Genomic DNA, 20,243 nt, shown 5'->3' with positions numbered 1-20,243 from the left:
GGGCATTACATCTCTACTTAGGTGTTTTGTACTTTCCAGAATTTTGGTTCAGAGGAAAGCCAAGTGAGAAACATACAACTGGATATCTAATACAAAAGTTGAGATTATATTCACAATTCAGATAAGCACAGGATTTTGTTTTTAAATGTTTCTGTGCACGTTAATATTTGAGATGTGATATAATGTTCACTGTTGTATTTAGACTAAAAAAAGTCAAGCAAGACAAACTCCAATGTTATCATTATTCTTATCTTTAAGATTAAGATTAATCACAGTAACTGTGGTTAAAAACATGAAATATTTTTAAAAGGTTTTCTACGAGGAAATTCCATGGATTGCTACTGGTTAGTAACAGAAGCCAAGCTCTTGAAGGGAATGAAAGATAAAAGGCCTGTATTAAGAAAAAGACCAAAGTAATCCCTTGTACAATAGGCTATCTATTGTACCTCGATGGGAAAAGCTAGCGAAGTATGAATGCTTACATAAAACGCCTAATAGAAAAAACACGGTTACTCAATGGTTACTGAGCGCATACACAAATATACGCCCATACATTCCAGCATAGGTGTGAAGTTTACAGAAGCAATACCATGATTATGAACAATATCCACAGCCAGAGGCATGAACCTCCCCACTGTTTTCCTGCTCATTTGCAAATTACAGATGACTATACCAAAATGCTAAGAATGAATGAATGTATGTAGTGTCTGAACCACATCAGTTAGCGTATGGAAAAGCAACTGTGTCTTCCTCCAAGTCACTATGCATAAATATGCATTATACTGTTGGTGTTCCAGAAGCAGTTTTTACTGCTGTTGGCAGGTCATCACAAGCCAGCAGAACAATGTCTTTGTAGGCATATTTTGCAAAGCCTGCATCAGCTGAGTAATCCTGACCTATTCTAGAAAGTCTGATAAAAGTACGTTCGGAAGACAGCTGAGCTGCTTATAGACCTTCAGGATAGAAACATAGCTAGGAAAGCCAGGAATCCTGTTGGTGCCTTTACAGGGTTTATTTTTGTTTGCTTGTTTGTTTTAACCAGGAAGGTTTGTAACTCTTTCAATCTAGTGGATCTGATACAGGATAAAATCCAATTGCTACTGGCTGTACTAAGGCTGACTACCCACATTCATTATGCATTTGTAACTAGAAGTCTTTCCACCAATACTTAAAACACACATATACACACAGCAGGAATATTCAAAAGGAAGCAGCATGCAGAAGATCTCTCAGAGAAGTAGGCACATTTCTGATTGAACTCAAGCTTTCACCTGCCCTCACAGATTTTGAAGCATTTCTTATTCAGCCTGTTGATGAAAGAGTAGCCTGGGTATACTCTATTCATGGCAGTAAAGTTGGCAGCTCAAGCACCAGGGAACGTGTACTGTACTCTTCAGCGGATTCCAACATGTTGATACTAGAATAAACATATCACTGTCAGACAAGGAACACTGTGGCAATACAAGCAGCAGCTGGAAATCGAGTCTAGCATTTACCAAAATATTCTGTGTGAAGAGCTTCTTTGCTATGAGATAACATGCTCTTCTCACAGATGGGCACTCAGAGAGGAGTGCTGCAGTCTGATCCACGTTCGGCCTCTTTTCGGCTGCCTGCCAGATCTCCTCATTGACTCCATACAGCTCACACAATCCTGGTACAAACGTTTTGCATCCATCTCCATCACCAGCTTCTCTTGGGCAAGGGTGCCAGGCCACAGCACCATGCTTATAACGTCATGAAGAATTCATATGGCACAACAGAAGTGAAACTGCAGAGCTGAACAACTGAAGTTGTTCATACATATGCCAGATGTATCTGGGAGGCTGGAGAGGGGTGTTACCTCAGTCTACCTTTGGTCTGGCCTTTGGACTGAACACCCTTGGTGCCTGCATTCCTAGACAGTATTTTCCAGCTTAGTTTCTTCTGAAATAAGTTCAGTTAATGAGTTTCAAGACAGCTCTCTAGTATGAGAGAAAATACAATAAGCAGAGATGATCGGAAATTTGCTTCCAAAAAGCACCACTGATCCAAACTAAAATGCTCTGGCAGATGAAACCAGTGTGGCTTACAAACAAGAAGTGACAAGATGCAAATGGCACAGTGTCCTGACATGTGGCACAAAACTTTTTCCCAAATGTGAACTAACTTGAGAAAAAGTAAACTGTCTTCCAAAGAAGGCACAAGCACCCCAACAAATCAGCAAGGAGGCTGAATTTGACAATGTGCCTGGGAAGACTCAGCAGAGACCAGAACACAGCGATCATGTGAGTAAGTATGTGTGCTCTGGCTAAACTGACAGATCAGAAATTAGTGAGAAAGCAGTCAGCACATTAATTCCTTATGAATACATGCCTCTGTTGGTCAAAATTGATAATATAATTTGAGCACAAACAGTTACTGAGTATCTGCTCATAGCACTGTCTTGCAGCATCCCCCAAGACAAAGTGTCTTGAGTGCCCATCACTAAATAATAATCATAGATCTGCAGGAGCTGAAACTTTCCATTCATTTACAGCAAATGGCTCCCCAAAACAGATTTCTTTTGGGAAAGAAAAAAGAAAATCTAAAACACATGTAGAACCTATTAGTTAGCTCTTTTATGAATAACTAGAGTAAAGTTGCTTAGAAAAACAGCGAACTCTCTCTCACAATAGATGGTGAGAAGGACTGGAGAGCTGGGGCTAGCCTCATCTTTTTTGCTCTCTGCGCAGAAACTCTTATCTCATGACAAAAGCTCCTGCTACAGGGTAATCAGCAGTACTAGCAACAAATCTGACTCAGACTCTACAAACTCATGTCTCCAGTGGAGTGCATACATGGACAGTTAGTTAGCGCTGATAAGGAAGTTTCTCCCACAATACTATTTCTGAAAATGACATTAGAAAAACAGAAGACAGTAAAGATCTGCATTTTGTTTAAGGAAACGTCAGTATTCCAAAATAAAAGCCAAAGTGCAGCCAGCTCTTTGCTTTCCTGGGATCACCATGGTTAAAAAGAATACTACAGGAAGGACTCTGCCTTCATAGGAATGCTTCAGAGTGCAAAGCTTGTTGCTCAAATATTTTATTTAAGTAAGTTAAATGTATTAAAACTACTAATTTCAGTAGTTCTTGACAGATCACAATAAAAAATTAACTGACTGTTCATACTACGCTGTAATGTGCTGTCAGCTGTTTTATAGAAAACATCTGAAGTATTTATGCATTTGTTTTATGAAGTATTTGTTTCTAGCAAAAGTCAAAAACTCTACATTTTATTTTTCAAACTGCTGATATATTTATACCCCTCTGAATAGACAGCAATAGCAAAATATCTTAACCTTGGAATTAGTGTCCCAGGTAAGAAAGGACTCGAAATGAAGGATACTAATTTTGTGTGTGTGCACATGGAAGCTAACACTGCAGTATTGGCTGTAGTAATTCAGACTTCAGGTTTAGAAGATGAAATCTAAACAAATTAATAGATTTAACTGCCATTGTACTTAATCAGTATAAAAGGTTTGTAGCTGCAAATTCCGTGTCATAACGTTATAAAAATATCCATAGTGAAGGAAATCAAAAGGTCCATTTTTTCAACAGCCCATCACCAACAAGAACCATAAATGGATCCTGGGCTTCTAGCTCTTGCAAGAAGAGAACAAGCATAGACAGTACTTTTCACCACCACTCTTCCAGCCTACAATTGTTTTCAACTAAAAAAAGTTCAAGAGCTGGATGCAGTTTCTCTACAGGTATTCACCCTGAATATATTTCCTTTTTGTGAATTTGTCCAGTCTCGCCTTATAGTTGTTTAAACTTCTAGTATTCACAACATCTTTTGGCAAGGAGTTCCACAAACCTACTAACCATTGCAAGAGCTACCACTTTTTGTTTTGAACCTGGCTCCTACCACCTTCATTTAATGCCTCTTAGTTTTTGCACTAGAAGAGACAGGAAAAAAAACCCCAACCTTTATCCCCTGTCCTCTCATGGTATGCATTATTCTTTACGCTATCATACATCTCAAATTTATCACTTTGCAAAATGAAGTGTCCCAGTTTACACAGTTCAGTTTCAACTCCTCTTCCCAAAGCTAACTAGATAGCAGAAAACCATATAGTACTGAGTTTCCTTTTAGAACCTCTCCCAAAGCTAACGAGATAGCAGAAAACCATATAGTATTGAGTTTCCTTTTAGAACTTCTCACATGGCAGTGTATGGACATTAAATATTTTGTCCCAAATCACATCAACTCTGTAACACTGAGCTTGGGTCTCTGAAATCCTAGTCCAGGAACAATATTCCTCTGTAAATTCAAAAAACTACATTAACACTCTAAAGCAATCTAACCCAGAAATATAAAGACCAGTGTCTTTTTTAAAGGCCCTGAAGCTAACTGAAGTCTTTCAAGTAAGTTTTACCAGTCTTTAGCCACAAATACAGGAAGATTAAGAAAGGAACTACCTTTCCCTGAAGTCAAATAAAAGGTTAAAATTGGAAGCGTTGGGTTTTAGCTGTAGCAATGTTGGAGAATCTAGAGTTAAGTTATATTGTTAACCTATTATGTACGCCAGACATCAATAAACTGTATACTAATGTTTTAAAAGCACATAAACAGGTATCAGCACCTTGACAGGTCTGGCTTGTAGCACTTTGACAAACCATATGTTTGTCAAACACTCAGGCTCATCTCACTTCAAAAAGGAAGCTGTCTTATGGTTTTAAAACATTCTCCATTTTACACTTTTGCTTTCCCTCTTCTTCTCTCTGTACTTCCCAGGCTCTCTACTCTGTATCCTCATCTCCAAATGCAGTAAGAATTTAAAAAAACAAAACCAAAAAAACCCCAAAACAACGAATAACCAACCCTCAAAAGTCATTCAGGCTAAGATATTTACAAGACAGAAGACGACAAATCTCTCTGCACTACTACCTCTTTCTTTTGTGAAAAGACAACACAAAATAGGTAAGCTCTTATATTTATCTTTTTTTCTGTTTATTCTTTGCATTTTCAGATTATGGTCAATTTTTCCCACTCCTGTAAAGTGGGGAAGGAAGATGACTTACTGTACCTTCTTGTTGTTTTCAGAAGTGGGACTCAAAATGGTAAGTTCAGGCCTACTTGGTTTAGGCTTGGGAGATTCACAGGAGTTGATAAAATTCATGATGAATGGCTCCAAATGCTGACCTTTCTGAAATAAGATATGAGTGACCTGTCACTTGCATAATTATAGAAAAAAAAACAACCAAAAAACAAAACACAAAAACCTGAGTTTCCAAACAAATTTTTGACTAGCCTGTAAGTTAGTAGCACATAAAATTAGTCACTGGAGTTAAAAGGTTGGCAACCTGGAAGACTTACTCACCTCTTTCATCAGCTTTCCTGGAACAGATTTTATAATTTTACCTATAATGTGAAACAAACAAACAAAAACTTTCTGTTATCATTGCCTGATCTTAAAGACATTTTGCTCTGCTACATTTTATGTACTCATTGTCTAGTATTTAAAGATACAATAGTTTTTAAAATCTGTATATTTTTTTTTTAATTTGGCACAAAAAGCTATAAAAAGAAGGTCTTCCACATATCTAGCTTATAACTTAATGCTTAGTACTTTTCAAGAAAAGATACTTAAAATTTGAAAAATACACAGATGATTATCTGAATATTTTTGGGGTAAAAAAAAAAGCAAAAGTACTCTAGATTTGCCTTTGGAATTTTTCTAGAAGCTCAAACATGAATAGCTATAGCACCATAACAGCAATACTATATGATGCCAGCATAGGCACAATTTTCTGTATCTAAGTTCTTCGTCCTTCATAAACATTTATGACAAAAGAAATCATAAAAACTGAGAGTCTCCTCTTTCCCTGAACAGATAAGCTAATCTGGAGAGATTCTGGAAGGATCCAGTCTTGAAAATACTGGTGAGTGAAGTATTACAAATTGGACAGGCTATAGCTGTGGTCTTAAAAATCAGCTTTTCAGTACTGTTAAGGCTATCAGGATACAGCATAATAACTCTGAATGCTGAAAAATGAAAGTGTTTTGGATTAGTTTTATTTTAAGCACTACATTTACAGTATCATTTTTCTTATCTATGTGTCATTAAATTTGGAACTTACATCGGAAAGTATGTACAAGGATCAAATGATAATAATAAAATCGCTCATTCTCACAAAAAGCCCTACTGAAATGAAATTAACTGGAGGATGACCACCAAAATCTCATTTAACAACTTGGTAAGCACACTAAGAACACTAAGAGAACGCCCAACCCAGCAGGTTCACACCACGACCGGGAGAAGCAGAAATTCAGTGGAACAGTTCAGACATGGCTTTCCTGGACCTTGCTGGTGTCAGAACCATAAATACTACAATACACAAAGACAGAAAGGCCATGAGGTTGACCTTACCAGCTCAGACCCACTATCCTGAGACAGCTACATTGCAGCCAAACTGTAAAGTCACACTGCAGTCTACTTTTTAGATTTATTAGCAAATGTTACATTAGATATCGAGAATTTCTTCTCAATTTCCATTTAGCCTGCCTATATCACACACACCACTGCCGCAAATTCTATTAAGTAGCTCATGTTAAAAGAGATCTTAATGCTAGCTAATACTAGAAATATTAAATATTACTGTTTTCAGATTAAAATAAACAGATTTTAATCAACTAACACCCAAAGGTAGTTTATATTAAGAAATCATTTATACCATCACACCTGTAAACAATGACTGACTTCTGCAGATTTGACGCGGGACAATACCGTAAGTCTTCCTGAATTATGAGATTTGTTAGAGAAACCTTATCACCTTGCTTGCTGACATAAAGATTCGAAAGCAACCATTTAAACACTTTTTTCCATAGTCTCAAAATGTCCTTTTCCTTCAAGGAAAAAGTATCAGCAGATCTTGCTTGCTGAGCTATAATTTTAAGGGCTGTGAAGGAGCAGAGTTCTCATTTCCCACCTCCATATCCTTACACAAGAGTTATCTATTCATTACTACTACCATTCAATCACAGTATCTACAGTATTACTATTTGTCAGCATAAACAACTAGCATATTACATACCAAGATTCACGTCAGGCAACATTTTATCAAGAAACTGAGTCTCTCCTCCATTAGGGGAAAGGAAGTCAGCTAAAAGCTGGCTGTTACTTAGTTCTGGATGTTGCAGAAGTTTCTTTGAGACAGAAGGAAAAAATAAGTATAAGTACTTTAAAAGTAATCTTTAAAAATCAGTTTCTCTATAGCAAAAAGAGATATTCAAAGAGCATTATAATACCACAGATATTGTCATTTGCAAAAGATTTCCGTTTTCAGTCACATGAAACTTTAACTAATTTTATTTGCCCATTCAATACTTTCTATAACCCAAGTTACTTGCAAACAAACAAACAAAAAATACCAGATATTCTTTTATCAATTTTATATTATTAGTTTTAGAATATTCTTTGCTCCCAAAGTTTGTTTGATACCTGCAGATATTCCTGAAACTCCTCTCTCTTGGATTTTAAGAACTCGTAGTTCTTGGGGCCAATGATTCTCTTTGAGGGAAGCTGAGCATCAGGAAACGTACCTAATAAAGATATCAAGGAGATTAAATTATTCTTGTAACGCAGCGAACATTCGTTTCATTATTTTAAATTTCAGCTCAGTACTGAATGATAATCACAGCAGTGGGAAAGTGGCTTTCCAGATGATGGAGAACATACCGTGAAATTCCGTTAGCTTCGACTCAAGCACATAAAATTCAAGATACCTCCTGTAGACAGACCAGTGTTCAGGTTCATGCCCAACTAGGGGGAAAAAAACCCAAACCAACATTAAAAATAAGCCAGGTTTTATGCCACTTGAGAGATGAATTAAGCAACAGCAAACGTATGTTGGATTATTATAGGAAAAGCCTCAATGATATTAGTTCCCCCATATTGCTGTAACAAAAAAATCCCAGCCAGGTAATTTAAGTGTTAAATTAAAGTGCATACCTCATAGACAGACATGGTAATTATCATCTCATTTAGGGGATCCCTAAAATCTAAACAATGGAGATAATTGTGCATAACTTCAAAATTGATCAGGGCTTACTATGTTATATCTATTTTCAAACTTTTAACCAAACGATGTACAGAAATACTACTTGTTGAATACAGTCTTCTGCACCATCAGCTTGAATCCTGATCATTCTTCCTCCTGGAAGATATCACTAAATAACTCTTAAACACTTCGTGCTTATTGTGGAAGTATTAGTTTCACTAACACAAATCTGTGCAGCCCCAGGATGATGCTATTCTCCCCACTCAGTATGGATGTATTGCTATCTAGATACTGATAAACTACCTGCAAGCCAGGATGGTTCCTAATAACCAAAACATTTTCATTTCCTAAGAACTATATTTTAAGGTTTATGTTTAAGTTATTTATTGTTCGTTATTCCAAACTTCAGAGTGGGTGAAAGAAAAACATACCAAGTGTTTATTAATATGAATTGTAGGATCAATATTTTTGGAAAGAGAAAATCTCAAACTTTGGCATGAAGTCTAAATGGAACTGATTTGTGCTGAGGAGTCAGTTCTCAACTTGCAAACACTAAATGTGATCATTTAGCTCTCAAACACATTTCCTCAGAATTTTCAAGCCATTATTTCAAAATCAGAAGAACATGTGTGCAAAATACACTGCAACAGCCATGAGAGTACAGCACACTAGACTATTTTGAATTCATTTTTACATGACATTTTATTTATCCACAACACTGCATACCTGCCCTTCTATCATTTCTCTCTACATCAATGCAGAATACAGGAATTCTCTCCTTTCTGTCTTTTCTTTCCAAGGAGGGATCATCAAAAAAATCTACATATGGGATACTAATTTTCCATGCAGCAAGGTTGCGGGGTGTATTTGGGGTACTAACAGCCTCCTCGGGAGAATCATCTTCCATCACCATAACGCCTTCTTCAATCTGTAAAGATTCAAACATGAAGATCTACAGTTCTATTTTTATAGATGCAGTCTACCTTTTCAAAACTTATATAAGATAACGAAACATAAATCGAGGCTTTAAGTATGTGTCACTAAGTAATAAAAGAACAAAAAACCCACTGCATTAATGGACATTTCATGTAGATTAAGTTCTGTTTTTAGATCCACTGCAAATTAATTTGAAGTTAGCAACTTTTAGTGACATCTGAAAGTTTTTATAGCACTATCAAGTTCCATACCAGATACTTCAGGGAAAAAACAAAAGTGGGAGGGGGAATAGAAGTACTAAAGGAGACAGCTGAAAGAATGCCTTAGACACAGACTGAATCCTACAGGAACCAGCTTGGGTCCAGCAGATTTAGCTGCACTGCATTTTCCAGCATACTAGGACCCAAATTGAAGATGTGAGCTTACTAGGTCAGGCCAAGAAGCTACCTAAACACAACAAGAGACAGAAGCCAACAGTGCACCAAGACGGCAGGTCTCCCACCCCCATACCCAAGTGCAGCTGAGTGTATTGTGGACACATGAACCTGACTTGCTTTGCAAGGTGCAACACAGCCACAACTGGGATTGAATTATTCCCACAGCCCAGAGCTATTTTAAGCAAAGCAGTCATAAGCGTTACTGCATTCCCCATCAGCTCCAGTTTCAGCTTCACACTCCCAGAAACAGACGACCAGGGAGCAGCATGGACCTAATCCTTCCTGGCTGGGCATAGGGCCGCTCCAGTGCATGGAGTTCATAAACTCAGACTCCACGCCATAAAACATAGCACTGATTTTTCCATATGCAAGCAGACCTTAGAAGCGGTGACACGTGAACGCTGAAGAAATCCTTTCAAACTTGAACCACAGTCCCAACACCCCACCGACATTCACTTTACGCTCCGGACACTGCTCATCACAGACAGGCTGAGCTGCCCACAGGTAATGAACCACGCAAATCACAGAGCACACTGAATTCTCAGGTCCCCAGCAATGACAAAGGAAGTGCTACAAATCTTTTAGGACCATAAACAACAGAAAGATTACCTTAAATATCTAAACTGAAAAATCCAGGCTTCAATAGCTACTCTTGGAAAGGTATTTATTTCTCCAAAGAATGCTTAACCCGATTCTCATCTTCACCACACAGAAAAAAAGAATAATAAAAAAATGAACCGAAGGAATGAAAATTACTTTTGCAAATGAGGAGACAGCGCCTGTGAGAAGGAAGGGTAGGGCTGGCCTTAGACTCAAATAGGTGACAAAGCAAAGCAGAATGGAGAACCTGTGGGGAGATTAGCCCTTGCTGGAGATGCACTGGGGAAAAACATTCTTGTATTTTCACAAGCGCAGGCAAACCGATGAAAAATGAGTAGTCCTGTTTCCTTATAAAACTGAAATTGTTTGAATCAAATTTAACCTGCTGTCAGCCTGCAAGGACTTCTAAAACATCGCAACTCTGTAGGGAGGCAGGCGCTGCCTGATGAGGAGCAACTCTCAAGCCCATCATCCTGCCTCCAGCCTGTGCCCACCGCAGCAGTGGTCAGCACTTTGCTCTTCCCACCACAATTTACAGAACTATTAATTATGTTGAGATAGGTTAGAGTTAAGCAACAATTCAAAAGTACATTATTTTACTAAGTCTCACACAGACACTTGAGAGTACTGCCACTTGTTAAAGTTGAAAAAGGAGATTTTAACATATGAATTCACAACATGTGAAACTACAGCAAACTGGAAAGCACAAATGCCGCTTTCCCTTACCTTCATAATTTAAAGCCAAATTCCCCTCAAAGGCCAAGCCTAGGTGGCTTAACAAGTTTTGCTTGTATTGAGATAATCTAATTAACACATTAAGGCAATAAAACATCCCTGAAACAATTTTGGCTGTGCCTATGCTACAATATTCACATGATCATGACTCAACTGCAGCTGAAACATAAATGGTTCAACACACATGAGCTGTCTTTGTTCAGATTGTTTTGCCGTTGCATAGTACTGAAATGATCCTCAAACCGTTTACAGTGTGGACCACTGTATTCCAGAAGGGATCTCTCTAGATCCACTGACTGAATCTCTTCTCTTCAAAATACCTTTTAATTTACCTGGTTTGAATAAACCATGAAAAGAGAAACTCTGACAGGCAAAGAGCAGTCTCAGTTGCCACTGCACAGAGACCAGGCTCAGCTAAGGTGGTTCACAATTTGAGAGCTAAATCACAGCCTGTGCTCTTTCACAAAGCAAACAAAAATAACCCCAGCCTGGAATGAACAGTTAGGGCTCACAAACTGCAGGACGAACTTACACCAAAGAATGGAATAAATAGGACAGATGCTCTCTGAACCACAGCAACAGGGTTGTCAGGTAGCTTTACAACTTTAAAGTCTTCTGTATGAGGTCTTACCCTCATTTCCCTCTCCCTCAGTCTTTATGCGGTTGTCACCACTGGATAGGAACAGCAGAACAATGTTTCAGCATAGCAACTCCAAGTCAACAACTGCTGAGTTTCTGCAGATGGGCCAGCATGGACTGCATGCAATCTGCACTCACTCCCTTACCCTGTGAGGGCTGAGTGATCAGCTGCCAAAATTAACACTTTATAATCTATCCTGCCTAATCATGTATATTTGCATTAGCAATAAATATACAATCCCCACTGGAACCTCCTTGCAAAAATGCAAGATCATTCTAGAAACACTCAGGCTTATTTGATTCTGTAGTTTTTGACTAAACTAAATGCATAGACATGGACTTGATCAAAACTCAACTCTTGCCTACATTTTCTGATTCTTTCTTTTTTTAATTTACCACTGCTTGCAGCTCTCATCTTCTACCATTTATTTAGTTTCATACACCACAGAGTTAGCACAAAGCTTAGAGCAGGTACGGGTTAGTCATTTCCTGAACTGTTCATGAAGGGGACATAACCTCTTCACTCAGCCCTTCTGAGGTCGTATTGGATCATCAGCAAAGTTTCACATGCTCATAACCTCTTTTTACCAGACCCCTCATCTGACTTCTAGCCTGGTTTTGGTAATAATCCTATGTAAATCTGCAAGCCTTTCCACTATGACAACCACACCACCTACATTAACTGTAAGCCAGGAAGCATGAATTTCTGGGGCTTTTAATCCTCTTTCTAAACAGATCACCCCGTAATAGTTACAGGTTGCCTCAGTCGCTTTCCATTTGTTTTATCCAACAAAGCCACAAATTAAAGTCTACAGGTCTTCCAGCTGCCTTGGGAACAATACCTGTGCTTTAATATGCAGAATATCTTTTGCTATATTTAAAATTTAGCTGACAAAGACTGAGTGTGGTTTCATGGAATTACTATTATCATGTTAGTAGCTTACAAAGCTGCTGTCCAGAGCCACAGAAAGCTACTAACACCTATTTCTATCCCTGGGTGATTTCCTTAGATTACACTGACGTTTCCTACAGGCCTTAACTGTAACCAACATGACTTTGTGAAAGTTAAAAAAAAAAGAAAAAAAGAAAGACATTGTTCAGTTTCTGTCACAATGCACAGAACTCCATTTCACTGCCATTCTTTACCTTATATTTACCTTGAATCCACAAAGCTTACATTAACACCAATTACTTAAATACCTAACCAGGATCTGTGTAGGAGGAAATAACTCCCATATCCTCCATACGTAACTTAATCAAAAAGTTGCTAAGTCTGTACACGGCACTGCCACCACCATACAATTATACTGTCATTTCCCAGATCACTTTTTTTTTTGTCCCAGAGAGCTCTTCCTCTGACCCTGTAATGCCTGCTAGGAAACTACACCTCAGCACTTACTGTGACATTATTAGTGTTGAATTTTGAATATTCAGTACTCACCCATGAAGTGAAGTCACGGCTCTCCAGCTGTTTGGACACACAGTAACCTTACAACACTTTAGTGTTTTCTTTTCCCATTTCTTCTTCCCATCCATACTTACCAAGTGAAGGGACTTAGGCATTTCCCAAACTTTGCAAAACGTGGTTTTAGTAAAAATGTAGTATCCTCCCTTTATTTAAATGAAGGGGTTTGAGACAATGCTGCACTTAAAACTTTCCATTCTTGCCTAATCTAAAACTATTCCATCCATTTGAAAACCTTCCTTAGTAAGGATTAGATGCTATATTGTCTGTCTCTCTCGCTGAATTCAGCAGCTTCTCACAAGTCACTTCTTGTGCTCTGGCACAAAAACATGTTCCTTCTCTGAGCTCCACTGCTTCAATTATACTTTCTCTACTACAGGGGAATTATACTTCCATGCCCTTTAGCTAGCAGAATCTACAACAGCAATGCTGCAAAATCAACCCATTTTCATTAGAATCTTGCCTCAAAAATAGAGAAGTTACAGCAACAGGAACTTAACTGTCCAAGAAATTAATTGCAACAGTTCTGCCCCCTTAAAGGCATGACTTATATGAAGATTTGGCCTATACAGAAAATTGCCTTTTTTTTTGCCTCTTAAAGAAAAAAACAAACCTATCTAGAGTTCTAAGATGCTGAGTCCTTCCCACCCTCTTCTGAAAGCAATTCTGAAGAAGGTGAATAATATAAACTCATATTTACACTTTTATCTTTGGGCTGTGGAAAATAAGCTAGCAGTTTATCAAGGTGATAAATGCTTAAACGTTTTGTTTGTTAGGAACAAGTACAAAAGGCTGAACTGGCAGACACACTGTAAAAAAATCCATGACTACCAATAGCTTCTGACCAATTCCCTCCCCTCCCGTTTTTAAAATTTTCCATTTGTCCCCCAACTGTGCTTCAGATACCGATGTCCCATGCAATAATTCTACCACTGGCTCTATTCATTGCTGTTTAGCATGAAAGAAAAACATTAGTTGAGGGAGACACCCAAGAGAAATGAGAAAGGACTATTGGCTCATGATCTTCAGAGAAAACGCTGCATCACAGACCAACCTGACAGCAATTTCTCCACTACTTTATCTATGGTTTTAAGGTCTTGTGGCAAGCTTCAGATGAAAAGCCATGCATGCAGTCCTATGCATACCCTATTATCCAGAATTATAAAATGGCATGGTAAGCTTTTAGAGAAATATTCACTGCTTACAAAAATGTTACCACTACTTTTACTACTTCTCTGTACTAAAGCAATAAGCTCAGAGGCACACTAACTGGGGATGTGGCCTTGTCTTGTGAATGAATACAGGGAAAACAAGGCAACTTAATCAGAAGCCAGCACACCGAGACCCTGCAGTGAAATAAGACAGCAGAAAAGACAGAAACGTAACATTTTCAAATAAGTAAAGAAAAAACCAAAACAACAACAAAGACTTAAAGACACATTTATAGCTTTTACTCACAAAGTCATCTTCTCCTTCATTTAAATTATAGTTAGGCAACATAGCGCCTTCCATCGCAGAACTCTTGAATACACCTTTTATTTTGTTGCCTATTCTGCTGATTCCAAATGATTCTCCTCTCTTCTGTGTGGTCCTAGGATTACAGAAGCCAGAGTTCACAACACAAGGCATATTATTATTACACAGCAGCTCAGTAGGCTCTTGCACATCATTTGCAGATAAAAGAAACAACTCTATAAACAAATAGCCAATATATTTACAATTCCACTTAAATTGAAATTAATTTATGGCAAATTTGTTATCTGATCAATCAGCAAAATTTCTTGATTACACTTTTAAGAGATATGGGACTCCCATATGCTTAACCGTGAGCAAACATTAACACTCTTAAACAGTATCCCAAGTAATGCAGGACATAGAATAAACAATTAACTATGCAAAACAATTTTGTTTTGACAGCAGAAACTGTCATATTGCTACAGGCACGCACACTAAGAAGGTCACTAACTCTGTCCTTTTCCATGTACTCATATTTAAATATTTATCCACTCATGCTAAGTACTGTAAATAGTGTAGTTAAATGTGTTTTTTTACGTAAACATCCCAGAATTTTACAAGCATGTATGATTCAAGGTAGATCTTGACTTTTAGGCATTAGGGACAGACAAAGGCAATATGCAAGAAGCAAGACTGAAACAGATGCAACTGAAGAATCTTGGCTTGAAGAGCCAGTCTGACTGAAAGATGAAGACTTTTTAAAGTCTTGCTACTTACAACAAAGCATCCAAAAAGCAACAAGGTATGGAAAAAGGTAATTGGGCAGGAAGTGCACTCCTTACTGAGAGAACAGATTTCATAGCATTATTATGCCCTTACAAAAGACCTGACACCAAAGATTATTTCTTATGTAGAAATGCTAGTAATTCTGGAAAGAAAAACGTTTCTGTTGAATATGGAAGCAGCTTGAAGTTACTTATGTTGATTCAACAAATACAGTTGATAGGCGAGTTAAAAATCAATACAGTGAAATGCAGAAACAAAGATTCAAAAGAACTTTTTAGATTACTGGGATTAAAAGCACAATTAGTACTTTAGAGGACCAAAAATATCCTAGGTATTTCTTTTTCCTTTAAAACAAAAAATTATTAACTGCTGAACAGCAGTACCAACAGAACAGCAGAGACCAGCAGGTAAAGCATCTTTATCGCCCATAAAACCATGCTGACAACATCAACTGCTGACTCAAAACGTGCATGTGCATGTTACTAATCATCTTCCTGTTTATAATTTTAACCAGACTGAGTACATGACTAAAATTGCGTAAATAATCCACTGTTTTTCCAAATCTTTTGCTTTTTCTATCTCATACTATCAGCCCCAAAGCAGACAGGCACCATCTATCTTACTTATCTCTGCTAACCAAAGATAAGGTTGCTTAGCTGTTTGTAGTCTAAATCCATGTTTGAACAATTTTACTCAATTTTAAACAACAACTTCTACATGTTTTTGTGCTGAACTGAACTTTTTCACATTGGGGACCTACCTGAATCTTGTTCAAGAACTTAAACTGGGCTAACAAAATACAAACCTCATTCAGACAAAACTAGACAGCTTTTCTAAAAGGTTAATACTTCAGACCTCCAGCTTGCCTCTTGAAAAAGTTTTCATCATTCCCGTGAAAACTTGTGCAGTTCTCAAGATTTTGAGCAAAACCATTAATTTGCACAATCTCAAAGATTTGGTAAGAGCACTCCAGGCTCAGATCAGTTCTTTCCCGCACTGATCATGCTCCAGCTGAAGGCAAAATACAGCTTTGCCTGTAACTGCAGTACTGAGCTGTGTGGGGCCAGGACTCAACCTAGCAACCACCCCTTCCTGCCCTAATGCTGAGCTCAAAGATCATGCCTAATGAGTACAGAGCAGTCACTAAACTGGAACAGGTTTAAAGTAACAAACTCGGATGGGATTCTCTTCACAGGAAGAGACACAAATTCAGAACACAAACTGGTGAATAAGAGGGGGTACACAGACACCTGGCAGGCAACGTATGGAGAGAACATAATAGGACTGGTTTAGCAAAAATCCTTGAGCAAGCATGCAGAGCGCAAACCAGATTAGATAAGCATGCAAAAAATCTGGGGATGTTAGCAGAGATGGACAGACAACAGGATGATAAAAAATTCTGAAGAAACTGAACAAGAAAAAAATATACAAGAAACCAGGTTATCAGGATGAAAATCTAATAGATTCACTGGCTGAGCAGAAATAGAAGAAACTTGAGGCTAGGTGGAAGGAAAGAGATGTGACTAGGATATGGTCAGGTTCAAGGCACGAGTGAAGAAAGAGGAGAGGAGGTGGCCAGTTTAGAATAGAGGTGAAGTCTTTCAAGACCTGTCAACTCTGCTATTGTCAACAAATATGTATACAAAACTCATTGGGAAAAGTATCCCACTCCCTCTAGTGCTAATCCACATAACAGCATTATTAGACCGCCATTCTATAGTTGCTTTTTTGGCGGGGCCCTGAGTGGAGAGTCTACAGGTTCCAACGTTCCTGAAGAATGATGTGATGACAAGAGGTTGGAATACTTTTTTTTTTTTAAAACACTGCAGAAGTCACACATACCTAACATTATAAAATTACAATTGTTGTTCTCTCTATAGCTGGGAATTGCAGACCAAAGATTTCATTAGTGCCACCGTGCACTGTGGCATTCTTTAATTGTGGATGGTTGCAAAATAATTTTCCCACAGGATCCCTGCCTCATTCAGTACACTAAACAGATCTTCGCAAGTGATCAGCCAGGGTTATGCAGCTGAATAATGCTGCTGTGAACCTCTGCGGGTCAAGAAGTACCAGACAAGTTGTATGTATCAGTCAAGCTAGATATTTACATGCATGTGAAGTCAAGAGTACAAAACCCCTATACCCAATTAGGAGAAATGCTGAGCTCACAGAGCTGCACTTAAAAAAAAAAAAAAAAAAAAGAAAAAACATCAATGAACTGCACTTACATCTTAATTATTTCTTATTGCTCAATACTCTAGCAAGTTATAACTCAATACACTGAACTGGCACATAAAAGATAAAAAGTGCCTATATACCTTGTTTTCTAACCCGTAAAATGAAGTTGGTAACGTTCCCTCAAGACTCAAGAATGGTATGAGTAATATATGAAATACTGATGCTCTGACAAATTCTAAGGAAAAGCCCATAAAGAAAAAATTGTTTTCTGAGTTTGGATAGCATGTATTTAAAGAGGCACGAATAATGAGAAAACAAACCATTGAACAGCTGTTAAGGCATTAATGAGTGACCACAGAGTACCTAGAGCAAATTATAAAAAAATAGCGTATGTTGTAATCAAACCTGTAACAGTCACAAGAAAAGCTGCAGAGAGAACTAATTTGGGGAATTGCTGTTTTTGACTGCTTGTTAATATTAATAAAATGGTTGTATCTGCATGCAACATTAGGCAATGATCATGCTGGACACAGCTGTGCAAGATAAAACAAGCAGTTAAGTGGATAAAACCTCAAACAGGATCTGGAAATGTGACATGGAGTAAAGGAAATTTTGTAGCAACTAGCAGTCACAGGCCAAAAAAAAGGCTTCAAGTTACGCAAATATAGTTCAAAACTAATAACAACAGACAAATCGTTAACAGCAAGCAATATTAATATATTGCAAACTTGTGAAATTAGTAATTAAGCAATTTCTAAACACTTGTAAAGAGGACATGAGCAGTAAAGCTTACTGTGGGGAGAAATGCAGTTTAGTCCAGAGAAAACATTCACATTTTTACAAATAAAATGGACAGTTAATTGCTGTTATAAAGGCTGTATGATGCAGTCATGATAGATGCAGCGTAACTAACACACAACATTTATCGAGTGTTAGATAGACTTACCGGAAGTCATCCAAACTCAGGCTACTTCTGCAACAACAGGCACATAAATTACCTCAGAGCCCAGGAGAAAATAATGTTAAGAAAAAAAAAAAACCACCCAAATTTGACAGACCTATCCCAACAAAACTGAATAGGCTTCGACCATCACTACAGATTAATAAAAAATGTGCTACAACTAGGAGTTCCTGACCTAAAATCCTAAGAAAGTGAAACACAAACAGTACCTGCACATTTCATCACCACAATCTTGACCTTTGAATTTAAAGCCTCAGTTATTGAAACTTTCAGGTCTTCACTGATATTCAGCATAAGCTGCTACCAATTTGTAGAGAACGACTTTCATTCTTAAAGTTATCTGTAGTGCCAAACAGGCAGCTAACTTTTTCTGTAACCTACGTTCAGAAGTCATGTAGGAATCCAGTTCATTTGGGCAACACAAAGAAAAGGCTGTGGACTTATTTTATGTAATAACACCACCCTCTACCCCCCCTTATTAGATATAGTAAAAACTGCTATTAAAATATCTTTTTTGTATTATTACTATTTCACAGATTTTAAGAACTGTCATGTATTTTTGACATTCTACATGACCTGGTATATGAAACCAATGCCTCAGCCATCAACTCGAAAATTCCAACAGAGATGTTTAAATGGATTAACCATAAACACAGTCACCTCACACATGATTTTAATTCACAGGAGCTACTGAATTCTGCACAAACTGATAGGGTATTAAAATGTTCACTGTTGAGATACTGTTTTACAAGGGGAACTGATTCTAAGGCATCTTACACTGTCTTTAGTCATTGTAAGTGTGAAACTGGAAACATAACCTACCAAGTTGGTTCTGATGGCGACAAACAATTACCTTGCACCCAACTGTTTACAGACTTAATTCTGGAGGTTTTACTCCTAACCACTCCCCAAAATTGTTAATATCTTTTCTACTTGGTGTTTTACTTGAAAAATGTTTTAATTTTATTGCTATCCCAATGATGAGAAATCAGGATGCGTCTATTTCTTTAGGTGGTCATGGTGCGTAGAAAATCAAGGCAGACACACAGCCATCCAGAAATGCGGGAGTTCGTATCACATAATGGCTTTTCTTTTTTTGTTAGACGTCCAACACAGAATACCTTTAAGTAACGTAGTAATGTATTATAAATACATAAATAAGAGAGGGAGAGGGAATTCTTGTCCTCTCTTCCACACACCCAAAATTAAGTTGTCACAATTGGAACTTAAAACATCAGTTTTCACAGGACACACACATTAAAGAGGTGGAAAATACCAGTTATCATGGAGTTAAACTGTTGACAACCACAGCTAGTTATCAAGTTATCAGAATATCCTCAATGTGACTTCTTTACACTCCAGAAATACTTGGGACTTCTCATCTATTACCTCAGCAGTTTTCATAGCACATTTTTTGTCCTATCCATACACAAAGAGCTATGATTATTTTGTACTGTTCAAAGAAGTGATTCAAAGCAGAAGTTACATGCTGATAGTCACTTCTTCCTACTTTCCCACTTGTATTTTCTAGAAACTGCTCTATAATTTTCTTGTCTTACAATAAGTGAAATCTTTCAACACATTACCCACATGTACATTCCACTGGGATTTCGTATCTACTACTTGATCTGACTTTTTAACCAGCAGTATCTATGCAATACACACACAGTACCCCTAGCAAAGCATCAAAGATATGGAAAACAAAACTCATCCCTTTGCCTATAATTTCTCTCAACTGGAACTAATGCTATAATAGGAAAGAGAAGGCAGGATAAGGTATGTGCATATGGGTAATATCTGGAATAATTCCTCAAGTAACTTTTTTCTGAGTTATTTTTTTTTCCTTGGCAGTCACTGACTGCACCAGATTCTACAGAGGGAAACTCCAAAGCAACAAGCAAACCACTTGCAGATAAGACCTCAGATAGGGCCTCTGTTTCATGGAAATAATCACTGAGGCACCACTTCAGGAACATACAGTATCTCGTATCATAAAACAGCACATATACTCAGGGCATTTTCAG

At 37.7% G+C, this 20,243-nt stretch overlaps 1 protein-coding gene across 2 annotated transcripts in view; it reads right to left on the bottom strand.

Moving 5' to 3' along the window:
• The window catches only part of SNX14 (sorting nexin 14), a 55,095-nt gene that overhangs the window by 9,023 nt on the left and 25,829 nt on the right, over positions 1 to 20,243 (bottom strand). Inside the window, exons 16-23 of one of the 2 annotated variants that reach the window (XM_059835880.1) lie at positions 18,205 to 18,231; positions 14,295 to 14,427; positions 8,751 to 8,952; positions 7,703 to 7,786; positions 7,466 to 7,566; positions 7,059 to 7,170; positions 5,345 to 5,385; positions 5,051 to 5,170 (exon numbers count right to left, since the gene is read on the bottom strand). In XM_059835880.1, coding sequence (XP_059691863.1) covers positions 5,051 to 5,170; positions 5,345 to 5,385; positions 7,059 to 7,170; positions 7,466 to 7,566; positions 7,703 to 7,786; positions 8,751 to 8,952; positions 14,295 to 14,427; positions 18,205 to 18,231 — 820 coding nt within the window. The remainder of the gene's footprint in view (positions 1 to 5,050; positions 5,171 to 5,344; positions 5,386 to 7,058; positions 7,171 to 7,465; positions 7,567 to 7,702; positions 7,787 to 8,750; positions 8,953 to 14,294; positions 14,428 to 18,204; positions 18,232 to 20,243) is intronic. The other variant, XM_059835881.1, reaches the window with a different exon arrangement.

This window comes from Gavia stellata, chromosome 2 (assembly GCF_030936135.1).
Source record: "Gavia stellata isolate bGavSte3 chromosome 2, bGavSte3.hap2, whole genome shotgun sequence".
In the NCBI taxonomy this organism is placed as follows: domain Eukaryota; kingdom Metazoa; phylum Chordata; class Aves; order Gaviiformes; family Gaviidae; genus Gavia; species Gavia stellata.
This window is presented reverse-complemented; position numbering and strand designations above follow the sequence as displayed.